Source organism: Stegodyphus dumicola, chromosome 12 (assembly GCF_044657685.1).
Source record: "Stegodyphus dumicola isolate Sdum_Otavi_A_Nest chromosome 12, ASM4465768v1".
Classification (NCBI taxonomy): domain Eukaryota; kingdom Metazoa; phylum Arthropoda; class Arachnida; order Araneae; family Eresidae; genus Stegodyphus; species Stegodyphus dumicola.
The window spans coordinates 116,706,381-116,726,749 of record NC_140779.1 but is presented as its reverse complement, the minus strand read 5'-3'; the positions used below and the strand labels follow the sequence as shown (position 1 = coordinate 116,726,749).

Below are 20,369 nucleotides of genomic sequence, written 5' to 3'. Positions count from 1 at the left end.
AAGTTTACATACAAAAAAAAATTTACTCGTGTTCCACTCCAGTGAAACATCAGTTATGTGCCGAACGCAGACAACGAGATGGAGAATCGTCTGCTAGTCGAGAAAATTGAGGAAGTTGAAACTCACGTATCCTTTCTACGATTGTCTCTTGATCGGTAAACGATGTGCGTGGACGTTATTATTGAAGCTGATAGTGATATCGCTAGCTGTTTCCATGACAACGGATCATGTAATCCCACAGCGTGCGTGAATCCGTTCAGTGAACGAATAAAAATATAAATGCCTATTTCTATTCTTTCATAGCCTGTTTCAACTTCCGTGTCACGGTTGCAGTTTAACATGAAAAGAATCTTGGTCTTGAAAATTTGAAGTGAATGCAAACTGATTTCATGAACACAAAGTAACTCTGCGTAATTACAAATACGAATTTATTATTTTATTACGCTATTTTACTTAAAAAATTAATAATTCAATTTAAGCTTCTTTTAAGCTTGATACTTCGTCAGAAAACCCAGAATGCTCTAAAGTTCTTACAATCGCACAATTCGCATTATTAAGTTCTTCACTAACAAGAAATCCCTCTTCCATAAAAGTGGGCTTCAAACAATTATTGATAAATCTTAAGCAATAAGCAAAGATACGGCACAATTTTGACCAAAATTAAGAATTGCAAAGAGGCGAATCATCAGCAATTTCAGCGAAATTGTAAACTGCGTGTTCTTTCTTCCTTGGCTGCTTCTTGACTGTTTAATTTAACATCTTGTTTATCCAACACAGATTCCGAATAATAATTTATAAACCTCTAGCACTATCTGGATTAATTTTCCTTTAGTGTGACTCCATTTTACCTCAGGAATGAAGATTTAAATTTTGACACTCGATTGGTTACGAAAGGAAGCTGTCTCAGTGATTCTGAGACAATCCATAATAAAGTGATAGTAAAATCCGACCATGCAAAACAATTACCAGCAAGAAACAATCAGATTTTTCATTACTGCCTTGAGTAGATTTGCTAACAATAGTGCAGAACATAATTCTAAGTCTATGCAAAGATTGCACTTCAAGTGGTGCAACTCTTGTTTTTGCACATATCAATGACACTTTAAATTCCACTTCAGAAAAGGATTTAGCATAACTGCACCATACGCCTTCTCTTATGAATTACGAAATTACGATACTTATCAAGATACTTCTAAAAATACTAAAAATTTTTAATTTACTAAGCAAATTTAACTCTCCATGAAAGCGAGTCCAAATCATCGATCATTATGGGTTAAGTGTTACATCCCAATCTAATTTGTCATGAAGAAGTATTGAAGAAATATTTCTGCAGAAATAACAAATGGGGTTAACTGGCCTAAGGGGTCAAAAAGTCTGGCAACTTTCTTTTAGTGATACAGCACTGGCAGCACGTTCCTTTTTAGTGAAAACGGAAATTACAAAAGTTCCATGCCAGTCTAACTTGTCAGTGCTTAAGACTTGAGGAAATATTTTTGCAGAAATGCATTTGGGGCTAACCAACCTAAGGAGGTAAAAGAATCTTGCAACTTCCTTTTACTGGCAGCATATTCCATTTTAGTGACAACAGAAGGTTGTATAGTATGTATTCCTTTTTATTAGTCTATTCTTCAAATGTTGATTAAAATCAAATGTTTCACTGTGGGGATGCTTTTTATTCCTAATACCTTTTCTTGGCTGTTCCTTGAAACGTTTAACTGAAGAATATTTTCTCTGAATTCTTGTGGCAGTTCTCTTAATACATCAAATATATTAGATAACCATTTCCACAGTATGAAGCCGCCTCTATGCATAAGATATCAGTCACATATTAAATTTTTGGCAACAGATCATGATGCGAAGCCTTTAAAATGATCGTTAACAAAATAGTGAGTTTTAACGACTTCCGGAGCTCTCGTAAAATCCTTTATTCGTCTAAAAGATAATTGGAGGAGAGAAGGAGTCGATAAGATTGGAGCAGGGAAAGTTTCACTTAGGAGTTCGTGTTCTTGAATTGGTTCATTCTTGTGATTTCTTCAAAGAACGTGCTGGAAATTTGTATCTTCTTCTTGATGCCCGCGAATTAGTCCACACATTTTTTCTATATCTGCACAAAAAGCAACTGTAAAAATTGCATATTATACAACGCATACTATACTACATTATATTTTTATGACTTAAATCAATTAAAAAGTTTAAAACGATAAATAAATTAACAATAAGCTTAATTTTGCTTAGAACGAAAGCATTTCCTAGAAAAAGAACGAAGGAGTTGGATAAATGAAGGTCGGATCTGGAGTAGAGATAGTTGAAGTCCTGTTGTACATCCCTAGGCATTCTGACCATTTTTGTCTTGTTTTAATAAAAAAAATGAAGAATTTGACCATGAAAATACACTAAATAATTTTACGGAACACCGTCGGTTAACCATCAGACAAGCCGAAACAAAATAAAAAAGACTATATTAAGTAACCTGTGCTCAGATACGTCACTCGAATGAAGTAAATAAAAATCATAAAAGCTTCAGATTTTAACGTTTCTCAAAAGCGCTATCAAAATTTTCGAAATGGATAATTCAGAGCATGAATCTGAGAGTCAGTTTTGAACGAAGTCAAGGATAACTCTTCTGGAGCTATTCAGCTTTCTCTCTTCGCGAAGCCTACATAAAATAAAATCGTCCCCAATAGTTAGGCTTTTAGTGCTCCTTGAAATGTTAAATATTGTACAACAGTTTCAATAGATAGCCTGAAGATTAATAGACAATAAAGTTTTATCAGTAGTTCAAATACCATGAACGAAGAGTGGTCGTTCCTCTTTAGATCTTCTAATTTTCTTCCATTATTAAAACAAATTTATTTGTATAATCCTGGGTCAATGCTTTCAACACGCCATGGCATTGTTTGTCAGGGGATTTTTTTTTTTTTTTTTTTTTAATGCACTAGCTTCCTCTTCCTTTTCTTGTTCGACAGCTAAAGCGATGGTTCCCAAAAGCCTTGACCTAGTGAAGTGACATGCTACTGTAATTACCTTTTTAACAGACTTAGAAAGAGTTAAGATCTTCAATGTTAACTTTATAAGCTGAGTTATGATTAGTTTATTCCGCCGCCTAATCTGCCATCAAAATGAACAAATGAAGGATATATAAATAACCCAGTTCAGATTAGTTCTTTTCTAATCTGATAGTTTCATCTTAAAATTCTGCTATTAAGAGGTCAAGAACTTAACAAACACTCATCAGCTATGTTGTCAGAAACTCAGCTCTTGAGCTTAATTTGTCTTTCAGATTCTGATGGTTTACTTCATTTAATAAACCTTTATAATGGCTGGATACGTGGAATTTCTATTCTGAAAGGTTAACAACGCTGAAAATCATTTTGGCATACCTCGCGCTGATAAAAATTAATATATGCTTCAATCTTTCCTGTGCTCATAAAATGACGATTAGATTACGCATTATTATACACCGTGTAAACAAAAATCGGTATTTCCATATTAAGACAATCCCCTTGGCGCAATTAAACGAAGAAGAAAAAGGCGCAGAAGAAAAAGAAGATTCGGCGAAATTTTCGGGATTGTAACTTTCAATGGATATGGTTACCTAAAGAGCTGCTATATGGATGCCAGAATTTGGCGACTTTCGAAAATTTGGCGATTTCTACTAGCGATAATAGGCAAGTACTCAAAAATCATTATCCGGTCTTCATTTTCGCAACCACTGGTGATAAACATATATTTAAAGCTACAAAAATGTTTTAAATGACGCAGATTACCGCTATGGCAAAATTTCTAAATTAAAAAAAAAAAAAATCAGTTTTACAAAAATTAGGATTTTAACACTTTCCTCCGATCTCTATACTTATATTTGCCAACATTTGCGTCTTGTCATAAAAAAAAAAAAATCTGATGTGGACACCACATGACCTACTTGTACGGCCAATTAATACACATTGTTTACTGCATTTCATTTAAACTTATTTCGTCGAATTATTCTAACTTATTTATTATTATTCTAACTAACCACGCCTCAAGGCCATTTGAAAATGACATGAAAAATTGATAATTCTAAAATTAAATATTCCGCTCAATTTTTGTCGCCGGTCGTCAAATTTCGTGTATTTTTATTTTTTATAACGAGATTTAAAACTTTCTCAAATATAAGTATAGGAACTGGCAGACCACATTGAAAGTTAGATTCCGTTATTTGTCCAAAAATATATTTTTTTTAATTTGACATTGACAAAACTCGAATATTTTCATCGTTAAAACACTTCTGTAATTGGAAGTATATGGCTATGACCATTGATAGCGAAAATAAAGGCTTATTATAATTGTATTTTCATATAGGCTTATTATAATAATATTGGCATATAGGCTTATTCTAATAATATTGACATCATTTACTTTATAAGCAGCCGAACGGATAAAACTGCAAAATAATGGTAGTTTATCGGAGGTTCGGTGCTGCAAGATTAAGTCATTTCATTACATAAAATTTTCTTTTTTTCTTCATCTATAACGCGAATATCAATCATTTTTTCTTCGAAAGTTTCTCATGACAGTATTTTTATTAAGGCGGGTAGCCATCGAAGATCTTGTCTGTTTTACTGTTCAAAGACCTATGAAAATCTGTACTTTATTTCCTCTATAAAACTGATAAATACATAAAAAATGCAATGCAAATTTATTTTAATATAAAACAATATATACATATAATTTGTATAATTTTTTTCTATTATTTGTACAGTGAAACTGTAATATATGTTATATTAATTGAACAGTTATTATGATTTTAATCTTTATTCTAACTTCTCCTTTCCGTATTCCTCATCAGAATGCAAGTTACCTTTGTGTGTATATAATCAGAGGGTTTTTGAAATTCAGTGAGAGAGCTTCTGGCAATCACGCCTCGCTGTTAGTATTCTTCGCCAGTTCTGCTTCAAATTAATTATGCCGGCTTTAGTATTCTCGATAGTCGATGACTTAAACTGTGCGCCAGTAAAAGAATATCTTGGTTTTATTCGCAGCGCAATTTGTGCTTTTATATTCATTTAAGACTGAAATAAAAAGGTTATTTTACGCCTTCTTCAATTTATTAGCCCAAAGGGCGTTAGACCCAACTGAAAACTACCTTTTTAAATTTTTCCAATTTATAGCAACAATTTTAAATGCGCATTAAGCAAAATTCGCGACTATTTCTTGAGCAGCCGAATTTCTGAATACTCATTTTATTACTGATAACATATCTCTTCAAAATGCTGATAACCTATGTTGACAATTTTAGTACCATTGAATGCGTCATAAGCAGGAAACTATTGATAATAGATAGCTTCTTAAACATCTTAATACATCGCATGCAAAATTTTAAGAATTTGCACATTATGTCGAATTTATGAAAGACTTATGTCCATAATTTAATGAATCTTTGGTATGAATACATATTTATAATAGAGTCATGTACGCATTATTATCAGTACCGCTTATAGAGCATAGGGATGTCCGCCAAGCAGTTCGTGCCGGTATATTAGACAGGAGACAGTTGAGGAGACCCTGTGGCAGTAGATCTTACTTCTGCGGCAAGGTAGTTTTCAATTACGGGATGCATATAAGCATTCTGTACCGCGTCACGCACGCAGGGAAAAATCTGCACTTGTGATTGGGCATACTTTTTGATGACATCATTTTCTCTCGGTGTAACGACGTTTAGGCTGGATTCTTACGGTTTCGTTTCCGTTGAATAACGGAAGCCTGAAATTTATCGTTTGTTTTCTTTCAAACGAAAAAATTTAGGTGCCGAGTTCTGCAGATGGCTTCCTGTTTCATGGAATAATAAAATTATACTTTCAAAAGTGCTGTTAATATCAGAAGCAATCTTAAATGCTTAATACATTATGTGGTACTAAGTATATTATTGAAATTTTGTTAGAGTAAATTTCTTTCACATTGCAGAAAATGTTTCTTTTGCAAATACTATGTTGTTTACATGTTAGTGACCATGCCATTCTAATATTCTGCCTTAAATGCCTTAAATGAAAGAAAAGTGCATTCAGTACTATCGCTGAATTTAGTACACGTGTATAAGAAAAGAAACTTTCTTCTCTGACAAACACTTTATGCAAAGGTACAAAAGAACACATTAAAAAATGGGCAATATTCGTAAAGTAATATTATTCAATTTAAAATACGTATCTCTCTTTCTCTGTCCCAAATTTATATTAGTGTAACTTCAAAAATAAATTTTACTTTCTCAGACTGATTATAAATATTGTGAATTTATTGTGTACTATCTTAGCTCCCAACTTCGTTTTTGCTTTTCCGAAAACTGACTTGTCTCATGCTTTCGCAGATCGCATCAGCAGAGAATGGATATATAATGAACATGAAATAATGAATTAATAATCGGAACACCTTTAATATGAAAGGTTTTTAAATTAAGAATACATTTATTAAAAACTCTGCACTTTATATTAATACACATTTATGGAGTTAACACAAGAAGCAATAATACTTTTTCTCACTAGGAAAAAAAAAAATCACTACATTTTTTACATTAAATTTACCACACTACTGTGCTGTAAGAAGTGCAATCTCATAGCAAGAAAAATACAACGCACGTAATAATCTTTTCGGTACTGCTATCAAAATGTAAACAAACGGTATGTAGGTGTACCCTCGAGCCCAAGCAAAGTCAATGCGCTAGAGCAAAGTCAAGGCAAAGTCAAAGCAAAGTCAAGGCGCTGTTCCTAGAGGAAATGATGTCATCGGAAGCCTTATCCAATCACGAGCAGGAATTTTTCCCTATGTGCGTGGCGTGGTTCAGAATGCTTATATTCCTCCGGGATGGTCCTCGAAGGAGAATGGCAAGAGGAAATTGCCCTGTCAAGAGCGTTTCACATATTCTTTGCAGAGATAAGGTCAGGAGACCTGGGTAGCCAATATATGTGGCGAATATCCTCACTTTCCAAGTAATTTTCGACTAGCTGAGCCCTATGTGGACGAGCGTAGTCGTCCGCTAACAGTTACCCAAGACAAATCACATCCCTGAAAAGTCAAACATAGGGCTCTATGATCTTCTCCCTATATACCTGATAGCAGTCAGGGAGCCTTTATCAAATACATGCAGATGTGTGTGGCAGTCCAACATAATGTCTGTCCAAACCATTACACTTCCACCACAGTAATGATCTTTTTCCCTGATGAAACGTTTCAGCGCAGATCTTTCGACGTGTAAGTGTTATTAAGCTCTTTCTTCAGATTATGAAAGTATAAGAATATTTTCAATTTTCTAAACAAATATCAATTTTAGTTTTCTGCTCTATCAGTAACTTTGTTTTATTAGTAGCCATTGACGCCACAAAAGTATAATAATATGCAATAAATTATTCGCTAATCCTAGGTAAGAGGGCAGCATGCGCGTGTGTCCTTTCACTGATTCAGCCACATGTTGTTTATTACATAATCCATTATTTTTTGTTGCTTTGACTCATACATGAAGTTTTTGATTTTACCTGAAAGAGATACCTTAAATGCTATCAATAGTTTTACTTACAAAGACTCGGCAGATTTAAATTTTTGCAGAGAAACTTAATTCGATATCAGATCACTTTTCAAAAAATCTGACTGGACGCGAGACTTTCCTGTACGGCCTATTAAATTATACACTTTTTTACGTCACTTCCTTTAAACTTATTTTCTCGAGTTACTCTAGCTTAATTACCCGATCCCTCGGGGCAAGTTGAAAACGACATTAAAAATTGCAGATGTTGAAATTAAATATCCCAGTCAATTTTTGTTGTACAGGAGTCAAACTTCTTATAATTTTATTTTTTTCACAACAAGTATAACACTTTTCCAGATATAAGTATGGGAACCCAGATATCGCATTAAAATTTAGATTTCATTATTTGTCCAAAATCATTTTTTTTTAAATTTGACATTACCAAAACATGAAACGTACATTCATGTAGATGTTACGATAAAATCCATTTTGAATCCATTTTACAACCCGTTTTTTAACAGACGCTTTTAATCTGTCCGTATGTACAGAATTAACGAAAAAAAAATAATCAAATTCATTCAGGATATTTCCGCTGAATACTTATAACCGAAATATTCCGCGATTACGATATTTCCTTCATTTTGTACTAAGAAAATAAAAAGAATGAAAATGGTCAGGATTTGTGATATGGATGTTAATTTTAGTTTCGCTGCTGCTGTTGTAAGCAGAATGAAGTCTGAATTTGTACTTTTAATTCGACCACAAATAGCAGCATTTTCGATTATTTTAGTTTGTAAAGCAAACAGATAATTGCAAAATAAGAATTTTTTTTATTCAATTCGTGAGAATTGTTGAAGAAATGTAAAGAGCTTTAGGTACTATTAGAAGTGAGAAGGAAAATTGCTTTGCGAATCTACTAAAGCATGAGCAACATTTCGTACTAAAACCAGCACATTAAGACTAGTTCACCACTAATCTTAATGTGCAATTCTGTAATTAATTACACCAGTGGAAGAATTAATGATATTCATTAATATGTAGAATAATCATGATATAAGAGGAATCAAGCACATTACGTTAAACAAAAGCACATTTAGAGAAAATATATTCTTTTTATAAGTAGAGTTTGATTCTAATTAGAATGAGTCCCGCATTTGTTAGAACATTTGCGAATCGATCGAAATATGCGCAACATAAAACAAGCATATTAAGACTAGTGCACCAATAAACTTAATGTGCACTTCTGAAATTGCACCAGTGGAAGAAATAATGATTTTATTTGATTAATCTGTAGAATAATCGGGATGTAACAGAGAAAAATCAAATATTTTAAATTAAACAAACTCATGTTTAGACAAAATATATTGTTTTCATAAGTAGAATTTGATTCTAATTTGAATAAGTCCTACATTTCCAAGAATTTTTTTTTAGGATAAAATAACATTCAATACCAACTATAATTGTACCACACTTTTTTCTGATGTGTGAGCATTTCCTATATAACAAAACCAGCTTTAAATACCTTCTCTTTGCTGCGTAATTCACCCACTAGGAAAATGATCTTTTCATTGAAATATCGCTCTTTCTTCGACTTTGGTGATTCCACCCTTTCTCTTTTATCTTTCAAAAACTTGGTCAAAAAGGCTTTACAATTCAGTTACTATTCAAGGGAAAACAACACCGGAAATTCGTGACGGTTCTTCGGAATTGTTTAGAAATGCGGGTCACGGTCACAGTTTCTCAACGGTCTGAAGAATTTGAAATAGAACGTGGTATTCATCTTCGAATCTGCTAAAGAAAAGTTTGAAACTTTCTTTTACAAAGCAACAAAGTTTTCATCTATATTTTTCAAAATCTGCAAAGGTACTGATCGTTTTTATTTGCTTATAAATTTGCATTCAAAGGAAAATTCACGGATAGCACTTTTGCAGAAAATTACTATTTTTTTTTAAGCTATTCAGAAGCAAATTGGATCCTTTTTTTCAATCGTAATTCCAAAATGAAGGGAAGAGAATGCTTTTTCTTTATTTAGTTACTTCAATCAACTTATTTAAAGTCGTTGACACCGAAGGATGGAGATGTGTGTATGTGTTTCTCAAATGTTCGTGCTTTGCATTTTAGTGTGATAGATAGTGGAAGTGGTAATGGTAATAAATTAAATACAGTTGACATTCATTACAATCTAAAGAAAAAAAGATGAGGTCGCTAAAAGGAAGTGAACTGAATATATTCTCATCAGCTGGGAATTTTTTGCTCCGGTTTTTATAACGAAACAGTCGCTATAGTGAATGAACTTTATAATGAGCGTATGCATATACTGTACTTAAACGGGTACAAGACGACGTATGTTTCCATTTTATTGTTTTTTCCCAGCTTTTCTTTCAATTTTATGTCCATAAATGTGTTTAGTTACTATGTATATGTGCTACTGCAAAGTATGAACGGCAGCATTCTATAGATTCATTCTATAGACAGCATTGTATAGATTCATTCGACAGCATTCTCCAGACATTCCATAAAATACCTAGGAAGCTAGGTATTCATTATCTATTTCATATTTTATAGAATGTCTGGAGTTTTAGGCAAAGCATGAACTGTGAGAATTATTAGACTAAATGGGCGTTAGCCCAGAAAGGCTATTAATTTCGTTTTGGCATTTTGCGTTGGTTCACTATAAAAGTATGAATCACTTTTCAAATTGTTGCCTCTAAATGTTGGAGCCCTGACTTATAGAAGTATTTAAAGAGATTAAATAATGAAGAATTGTAAAAAAAATGAAATTACCTAGACACATCCAGTTTTGAATAACGTAGTCCTCTACCCGAATATGGGCATCTGGAAGCCCAAATTTGGAATTTGTTTCATTATCTATTTCATATTTTGTAAAACTTTAAGGAATTTTTGATGAACAAACTTAATGATTTCAAAGCGAGCAATGGCAACACTATACGAAAAAAAATTATCTCCAGCGCGCGAGACTGCGTATCGGAAATTCTAAAGATACGCTCTTTTTAAATATTTTGCGGCATTGCTGTTGAATTGAATTTTATGGTATAAGTGTTAAGGACATGATATTTAATAAATAAATGTAACACACGAAACGTTAAAAAAACCCTCCTTTGGGCGTAATATAAAATGTGAAAGCTTCCAGATTTTTTTTTTTCCATTTAGCCAGCATGCAATTTAAGTTCGAGACCTCTGGAGTAAGGAAACAATGATTTGTAACCTTAAAAGTGTTCCTTAGAAACAAGATGTTCTCTTTTACATCGTTCCGTTATGATTCTTAAGATGATGCATTTATGTACTCTTTAACAAGAGCAATGTTGTTTACTTATTTGCCTATACTTAGTAGCAATTTTTTTATTCTATCATCTAACCTGAACAATACACCTCGATGTTTGATTGAATGTTACGGGTCAATAAACTACATTGTCACAAGTTAAAAGCAAGAAAAAAAGCTTGAAGGTTAATAGCCTACCGCCTTCTCCCACCTCCAAAAATACTGCAGGTGGCTATTAAATTGAGCTGTATAGGGAATGTCATTCAGAGCTCTGGATGTGGTAAAGAACTGAGTGGTAGAACAGTTTGTTCTCGTTCTAACCACTTTCTCGTTTTGTTGAGTGTAAGATATCCTGGCGAGCAAACAGTTCAACGGAACGCCTTGAATAATTGCATGACTCTCAAATATACACATTACAGAAAAAAAAACAAAAAGAAAAGAAAAAGCGCGTGCATTGAAGTATGTAGCCGCGAACTACGCCTCTTCTTTACCAACCAACCTAACAAGCGAAAGTTAATCAGAATTTGAAAAACAAACTGCCAATGGAAGTTCATCTCTTTTCCCACTTTTCTGCTTGAAATAAGCAACCGCAAAATGGAGGTGAAGGGATTTCCAGTCACGAATTTTATGGGATCTGATGGGAAAAATCGTGATTGTGACGGGTAGTCTCGATTGTTTCTCAGAACATTCATTATTGACGAAGATTTCTTCTTCACTGCTGCTACAGTTTAAATCACTGGAAAATCGTTAGCCTACAGGCCTATAGCGGTTATATTTATTTTGTATTTTTATGCACTGATTATATTTTTTTTTTTCGATCGATGCTACACAACTTTAAATTTTTCCCCCGTATTTATATCACACACACTAATTGGGCGCTCGCATTTCACATCGAAAGCTATGAAGGAATTTGATACATTTCTGCAGCTTTCTGTTCTAGATATTTCGTTATTCTCATTAAGGAAGGTGTATGTATATTTATACGTACTATTGGGAAGAAAAAGGAAGGATATTTATACTAATCCCACCCTTCTGCTCGACTTTAAGAAAGTCAACGGTCTTTTGGACCTTGTCTGATTTCCTCTGAATCCGGAGGAAAAGCAACAACAACATATATTACTTTCAAATAATACTTACGATTGATGATCATGTAGTTCCAAAGAATTATTATGTAATAATCCCAAATAATAATAAACCTGAAAAAAAAATCAGAAAAGTTTCAGGTTTTAACGGTCGCCCAGAAGGTTTTCTTAAGGTTTTTTCCGCTTTTGCTGAGCTTGTAAGGATCTTAAGTTTTACTAACGTTTATTTTATTTTAAATCTTTACTATCACTTCTTATTTTCTTCTTCCGGCCAGAATTAAAAGCTTTAACTTATTTATGCAAATTTGTCTTGCGAACGCCAAGTACTTAAGTTGTGGCTTTTTGCCAAGCAAGAGAGAGGAAGGAGCTATTAGAAGCAGGCCGCTTGCCATAGTAGTTTTACTCGGTTGCTGGTTGCCTTCAAGGCCAGAGGTTTAATCCTCTTGATAATTTTAAACGTATCGTAGTGTTAGCAGTTCTCTGTACTACATATGGCTTTTTGCTAATATACGTCCAATCTTGGAGTAGGCACTTGTTTGATTAATCCAAAGTTAAGTTTAGTTAGAGTTTAGTTAATATTTTTATATTCTTACGTTCAGACCACAAGTGGTTGGTCTCTGTATTCCAAAGTCCGGAAATCATTGTAAAGAGAGAAAAATAAAGGGTTTCGTATACCCTTCCTGTGTGTATTGTCTACTTCCCAAATTTATTGAACATAGCTTTAGTAAGCTCCCTGTTCCGAATCAGGACATTTAATGTTCCCAAAGCAAGTAAGGAGGAACACAGAACCTGATAAGCTTGCAGTCTAACAATTTCTTTTACACTCATTCCTATTAACCCATTTTTTTCGTCTTTTTAGCTTTATTACCATTTTCTTCGCACTCACGCCATATACAATTCGATAGCAAAATTACAAAAAATTTAAAAGCAGCATAACAGTATATGTTTAGAATTCCCGATGCAACGTTAATAATATTGGCATACATTTTTTTTTTTTTTTCCAGTCTTTTTCTCAGTTCATCACACCAATGTTCAGTTTTCTTACTAACATGGCTTTGAATTTTTTTTCTCTTTTTATCATTAACGTTTTGTGTGTTTACATTAATTATCAAGTATCACGTTCTTGGCGCCTATGCCACATAAAATTCGTTTCAACGGCATAATCAAAAATATTTAAAAACAGGATATCTTTAGAATATCCGACAGGCAATCTCACGTACTGGAGATATACATATATATATTTTTCGCACAGTGTTGTCACTGCTCGTTTTGAAATCATTGAGTTTGTTGATCAAAAATACGTTAAAGATTTACAAAATGTGAAATATATAATAAAACAAATTCGAAATTCAAAATTCGTACATTATTTACTTCGTACAAGGAAGTAAAAAATGAGTTCGGAGGTTGTAGAATCACATTTGTGACTCCCCTTAAATTCATTTACAAATCGAGAGAATTAATATCTATTGCATAAGTTTTCCCGACAACACAGTAGTAGATTGGAACAATCACCTCAAATCTGTACTCACAGCATTCTAATCCAGTTCTTCCGGTACAGTCAGAGGGCGTAGTAAAATAGTATAAATTGAAGAGAGCTTTTTCTTAATCCCAAAAACGAATCGGATCGAATACTTCCAAAGCAGTGGCTCTTGGTGGCTTGTGTAGACAGACTGACAGTGTATTACTTTTAGAGTTGCAGATAGAAATGCGGCTCAAGATTCCGTAGAAACGACTGGGCTCAAATTTCGTGGAATTTCCGCCACTTTTCATGGGTACTGAAGGGTAGCCAACTTTCACGGTCAACGGTATAAACGTAAACACCAAGAATTGTTACAGCGAGGCGAATTTTTGGTGACTATAATTTTAACAACAACTTGATAGTTTTTTTTTTTGCATACGTAAAATAAATTGTATTTTCCCCTTCCAAAATCAGTTTATAGTTTAAAAGGATCCACACTTAAGTTTTGCTAAAAGAAAGAATTTTCATTAAAACGCTGAAATTATTGGAAATAAAGTAACGTGCAAAATACTGCGAACTCGTTTGCTCATTTAAAAGCCCATATTATTAAAAAGATCCTACTATTTAGTGGAAATTAAATTTTATGAATTTTTTTCTGTCATATTTTGTCAAGAAGTTCGTCGCCTGACGATAAAAGATTTCTTATTTATTACTACTTTTTGTATTTTCTACAGAATTATTATTTTCTATAGAATATTAGATAATTTTTAACGCTATATATATTCATTCATAATATATTTTATGAGAAAAAATGAGAGTTTGGACGGCGAGGTTGGACAGCTTGCCTCTTGTTAAACTTTCCCAGCAATGATATCAACTAAAAGACTCACAACTAAAGGATAATTCGGGAACACACAAGATATTGTGCAAAGAATATTTTCATAGATTTAACCTTTGTATTCCAGGTTATATATGTAAATACGCCCCTATTGCTATGCAGCGACCAGTTTCTTAAATGCACTTAAGGAACCGGGAGGAACATGGCAATATTCTTCCACCCTCATCATAATACTTACTATCCTATTTCTCACATAAATTGGTTATGAATCTCTTAATAATGTTTATACTCATACTTGGTCTTATTCGTAGTCATGTGTAGGCCGTTTTTAACACGTTAAGCGTCATGTCAGTTACCAGTGACTGCCACTATTCTTTACATTCGGACCGCTTAAGTCACTGGTGACTGACAGTATATTTTTCGTTCGGACTATATCAGTCACTGTTGACTGACGACATACAATTTAAAAAATTACATTCTTGTATCCAATTCAACGTAGATCTCCGTCAACTGGACATCTGTGAAAATGGACATCGAGGGTTAAATGGAGAGAAAGATGAAACATACTTCGCGTTTAATATGTTAACTACAATATTTTAATATTCTTTCATAAGCAAAATAGTGAATACAGAATAGTACATAAAATGGGATATAGAATAGTACAAATTTGGTAAATACTTTGTTAACCTTTAGGAATACCGTACTCGCAATTCTATATATTAACACGTTGACTGCCGTGAGGGTCACCGGCGACATGACCATAATTAGAATAAATATCGGTACCGATAAATTTTTAAATTCTAGAATTATTACTATAATGGTTTGTAGAATAATCTTTCGCGAAAATTTAAATAATAAATCACAAAAAGTATGTCTACAGCGCCTCGATGGCCACCGGTGACCCTCACCACGAAAAATGCATTAAATACGATTATATAACTCACCTTATAAGGTATTTCTCCCGCCTTCTTAGCGTGCCTTCCTGGTGTAGTGGTCTGCATGCTGGGCGTATATTCCAGAGGTCCGTGTTTCCATTCCCGGCGAAAGCGTTGCTCATTTTTCAGGTCTCCTGCTTCCAAATAACCTAATGTTTTTACAACCTTATCTTCTGTAGATAGTATTTCAATATGATATACATCGCATAATAAAAGATTTATGTTTGTGCCATGGGCAAACCACATAAAATGCCTGCGGCAGTCAACGTGTTAACTTACAGGAAGGAAAAAGAAATGTTTAAAAGAAAGTGAGAACAATTATTTAAAACACTTGGTTAGTATTTTTCAAGATCAAATGAAATGCAATAAAACCTCTCATGGTGACCGCCTCTCGTAGACAGCCACCCCTAAAAATTATTAATATTTTTAAGAACGTAAAAATAAAGGTATTGAACATCGCCTTTTTAAGCCCCACTATATCCGCAGAAGCCCAAAATACTCTCAAACTGAAGGAAACTTTCAAATACATAATGTATGTATTTGAAATTTTAATAAAAGAAACATTTTTGTACAGAGAACAACTGCAACAATTTTTCATCTCTTCGTAGAATTATTTATGAAAGACATCGTCTGTTTTGAAATTCTGTTATTCTCTTCACTTTTCATTATGTTGTATTGACATTTTCTTTAACGCATTCGTGGAAATATGTCCTTGAACGTGCTTCGTAAGCAACTCTGCTTTTTATCTAATTTTTCCGCCACATATATTTCGCCAAATGTTTCATGTTTTGAAACTTTGTTCCCGGAATTATATTCTACAAAAAAAAAAAAAAAAAAAAGTTACGACCGGTAAATACACTACTGGCCATTAAAATTGCTGCACCATCAAGGAAAGCCAAATACAAAAAAGATATTTATTGTATATAAACAGTATGGCATGAAGAAAAAATGATTAAATTTAAGCAGTTTGGAGGTTTATAGGGGAGCGAAATTATTAGAAACACCTGTTACCTGGTAAGCATGGAATCGAATTGGGCTTGGATGACAGAAACGGGCAACTCATGCCATGCTGCTTCAAGTCTATGCCACACTTCATCAAATGCATTAGCTGGAGAAAGGTGGCGGGACAGTCTCTCAGCAGCCGACGACCAGATATTTTGGAGAACGTGCAAGGCCAGGACAGAAATCCAATACCCTGTGTTATAAGGTATTTCCCGCGACTTCTTAGCATGCCTTCGTGGTGTAGTGGTCAGCACGCTCGACGCGTATTCGAGAAGTTCGTGGTTCAAGTCCCGGCGAGGGCACTGCTGATATTTTCTGCTTCCAAAACACCTAATGTCTCTACAGTGTATCGAGGAAGGACAAAACAGGACGTGGAATATGTGGTCTTGCATTATCTTGTTGGAAGATGGCGTCTTGCAGGCCTCGAAGATAGAGCACAACCATTGAACGTAAGATTCGGAAATGTAACTCCTCGGAGCTCGTAAATGCTGTCTCCTCGGAGCCTCCAGACACGTATTCATGTCTCCTCGGAGCCTCCAGACACGTATACATGTATCAGAACACTGCACGAAGAACCGGGACGCGTCTGAAAAGACAACGTTCTGCCACTCCTGTATCCAGATTTGTCATTCGGCGCAGCAGAGTATCCTTTTCTCTGCTGCATTGTGAAGGGAAGCCGAAGTGATGGTCATCGTGTTGATAGTCCACGTGGCTGCAGACATCGACACACCGTACGAGCGGATACTAGGCGTGCTGCAAACATGTCCATTTTCCTACTAATCGTGCGTGATGTGTTTGTAAGGTTTTGCAGAACTGTCCTCACTCTGTCCCCTTGGGCGTTAGTCATGAGAGGGCGTTGAGATCTTGCATGCCGTTCAATATGACCCTCAGCAACCCATTCATTTCATATTCGCATGTCAGTGGTTGGATGTTGACCAGTGCGACGGGCGGTATCACGAAACGATAAACTACATTCTCGATAGGCAACGATCCTGCCCTCGTCACATTTCGACACTTGCTGGTAAGTATTTCTTATTATTATTCGAGATATAACACAATATTCTGAACAAACTCCGACCTTGCAAAGTGCTTTCTGAATGTCCACTACACAACTTTTCTTTATGCAGATGTCGCTTCTCCCTCCTACGTCGTCTAAATAGGCTGAAATACTAACCATTTGCATATCCCAACCTCTTCTTCCTTTCATGTGATTTTGGCGTTCGTCAGGTCATTCGTACAATTTTAATGGCCAGCAGTGTAACTTCAGTCCCTTTGCTCTCGTCCCAGCGCAAATCGGTACTTACGTGTTATTGAAACCACCTTAGCAGAAATCATCAAGTTTTCAGAATGTGCCAAATCCTGACAATCATGTACATGATCATTTCTCAGGCATCCATGCTTATAACAATCCGTCTGTCAAGCAGCGTCGCCATTTTTGTATGCGTTCTTTTTGTTGTATTCCAAGTTCCAATGGTTTTTATAAACAGTTCGTGATATTTTTTGCTCTCAACTTAATTTCAAAATATACGCTTGTGGAATTTGTCAGCAATGGACAAAATTGCCGTAAAATTTCCATTACAGATTATGCCTTCCCTAAATTTAATCCATTTCTGAAAAATTCTACGGCAATAGATAATTTTGTCGCAAAGTATCTAAAGAGAATAACAAGGAGATGCGTTTAGTAGATAGCAGGTGTTGTCGAGATCTACGCGATGCCGGATCTCTGCAATTCCCTGATATTTTTTAAGCGGAAACAGATCGCTGTGTACTTAAGAAGAAAACTGCATAAAGATTTGGCGAAAAATGATATTTTTCTTTAATATATCATGCAAGCCTTACCCCAATCCAATTCTTTAATATATCATGCAATCCATACCCACTTTATATTAATAATTAAAGTTTTCATTTTAAATTGCTAAAATTAGTTTTTCCCCAATAATGTATGTATGTAATGTTGATAATGTATGCCGACTTACGATAAATATCGATAGTTTGAGAATCTTTCCAAAAAAATACGCGAGAACCACCAAATTGCGCCCTACGAGTAACTTTTCATTTTCATCTGTAAAAAGTTGCCAATTTGCATCAAGGTAGTTGCGTTAAATGTAAGTTCGCGCAAATCTTTGAAATAAACTCTTAGTAAATTGTTCAGGACCAAATTATTTTAATTCTTAATTTACTTCGTAATTTAGTTTAGAAATATCCAAATATTAAGAAAGGGCTAGGGAAAAAATTCTAAATTAAAATGCTGTGTTGAATAAAAAATAAAATCGCGGATTGCAGAAAATGACACTTTAATGTTCCATACCCGCTTAATGGACTCACAAAATTTTGAAACTGAGATGATTGCATAACATAAACAGCTTAAAACTTGGAATTCATAGATCATAGAGAATATACAATACAGCTGGATCGCAATGATTATACAAGTTTTGAAAATTTACTTAAAGGAATCTGAAATTTTTACCTTTCAAAATGACCCCTTTTCACATTTATGACCTTTCCCAACATACTTCAAATATTCTCCATCTTTCAATTGAAGTTTATCAGGTAAAAAAGAAGGGAGACAGTTTAATATCTTCTATTCTACTGGGCCGATTGACGTAATTTAATTATATATATTTTAACATTAATCGGCCTTTTTATCAAACGATATACCGATATTTTTTCATATTTCATTTCTATGACTCAAACTATGCCAAAGTGCCAAGTTTTATAAAAATAGGACAAGTAGTTATTAAAAAAAAGCTCTCAAAATTTTAGTTCCTCAAAATGAAATACCATAAATTAAGAACTTTGCCAAGTTGATTATTCTTGGTGCATACTGAAAAATATATGCCAAGATAAATTTTTAAATTTCTCGCTACGTTTCCACGAAATTTTACAAAATTTAATATTTAGACATAATTTTAGTGGTAGAATCGAAGTACGGAAAAAATTCGATATGACATTTCAGATAAAATCCGGTTTTATGACAAAATACTTTTTTTTAGAACAATGCTCAATATAAATCTGATTTATATCCTAAATGGGATTTTTTGTTGTTGTTGTGTAAAGTGTACCTTCTGTTATTCATCAAAATAGCCTCTGTGGTCATCAAAAAGAATGGGAATCTGATTCATAACTAAAAGCCTAAACTGAAGCAAATGGTCTCATAAAAGAGGACCCCCAATTTCATGAAGATTAAAGAAGCAAAGCGGAAATTAAAGGTGCAACAAAAACAAAGTTGGTAATTATTATCGATACGAAGTGAGCCGTATGAACTCGCTTCTCTAGGCGAGATAGCCAGTGCGGTTTTTTATTCAGATGCTTTGAGGCAACTGAAAATGGATTTAAAAAAGAATCAGCAATGAAGGGAAAATGAGTTGTTAGCTGTGCTCTTAAAACCCGCCGGGAACAATACCTTGAAAATGCAACAGCTTTGAAAGGAATAAAAGTCACAGTGTTTTCTCATCCTCTTACTTGTCAGATTTAGCATCCTAAAATTGTTTTTGTTTAATTCTCCAGAATGGAAATTCAAATTGAAAAATCGTTGTTTTAATTTTATTAAGAACATCCAAACCAAATCGGTATGAGTGTAAGTCCTCCAGAGGACATCGCAGCCTTGGTGCAAGTGCTTGAATCCCCCCGTAAATGCAAAACGGAATTGCATTGAAGAAGAGGAAGATCAGTTTTAATTCAAGCTAGTTTCCTAAATTTGATTAGGGAAATTTGTAAAACGTAAAATTTCTTTCAACACGGTAAACAGTTTATCGGAGCATCTTTAGGAAAATTTCACTTTCGAAGCAAAGAAGTTCAACACGATATGTTTAAAAATTCAATGAATCTATGTACTCACCTCTTTCTTCTCTACGGATCTGGAATCTACTGGACACTGGAACCGAGCTGCCCGCACTAAATTCACACATCTCCCACAAAAACCGTGACCACAACGCGCTCTGTTAAGAGAAGAATCTAAACTACTGCAACGTCTGCATCTGTACTGTATGGGGCAAGCTTGTACGAATTCCACATTTTCCAATTGTATGCTCTCGTCTGTCATGTTGCTTTTTTTTTTTCTATTAGGTTATTGGATGATCTGAAAAGAAACGAAATTATTACTCCAAGTCACCAAAAAAAATTTTACAACCACCGTGTACTAAAGCTTGGAAAATAATGAGTTTGCTGTCCCCAAACATATATTACACAAATTGTGTTAATATTATTTATTTACTTTATAAGGTATTTCTTCCACCTTCTTGGCATGCCTTCGTCGTATGATGGTCTGCACGCTGGGCGCGT

At 34.3% G+C, this 20,369-nt stretch overlaps 1 protein-coding gene across 1 annotated transcript in view; it reads right to left on the bottom strand.

The window, feature by feature from the left end:
• Positions 1-20,369, bottom strand: part of LOC118185314 (uncharacterized) — a 107,774-nt gene that overhangs the window by 78,780 nt on the left and 8,625 nt on the right. The window contains exon 2 of the mRNA XM_085806862.1: positions 19,927-20,166. Within this exon, the coding sequence (XP_085662988.1) occupies positions 19,927-20,130 (204 nt within the window). The 5' untranslated portion in view covers positions 20,131-20,166. The remainder of the gene's footprint in view (positions 1-19,926; positions 20,167-20,369) is intronic.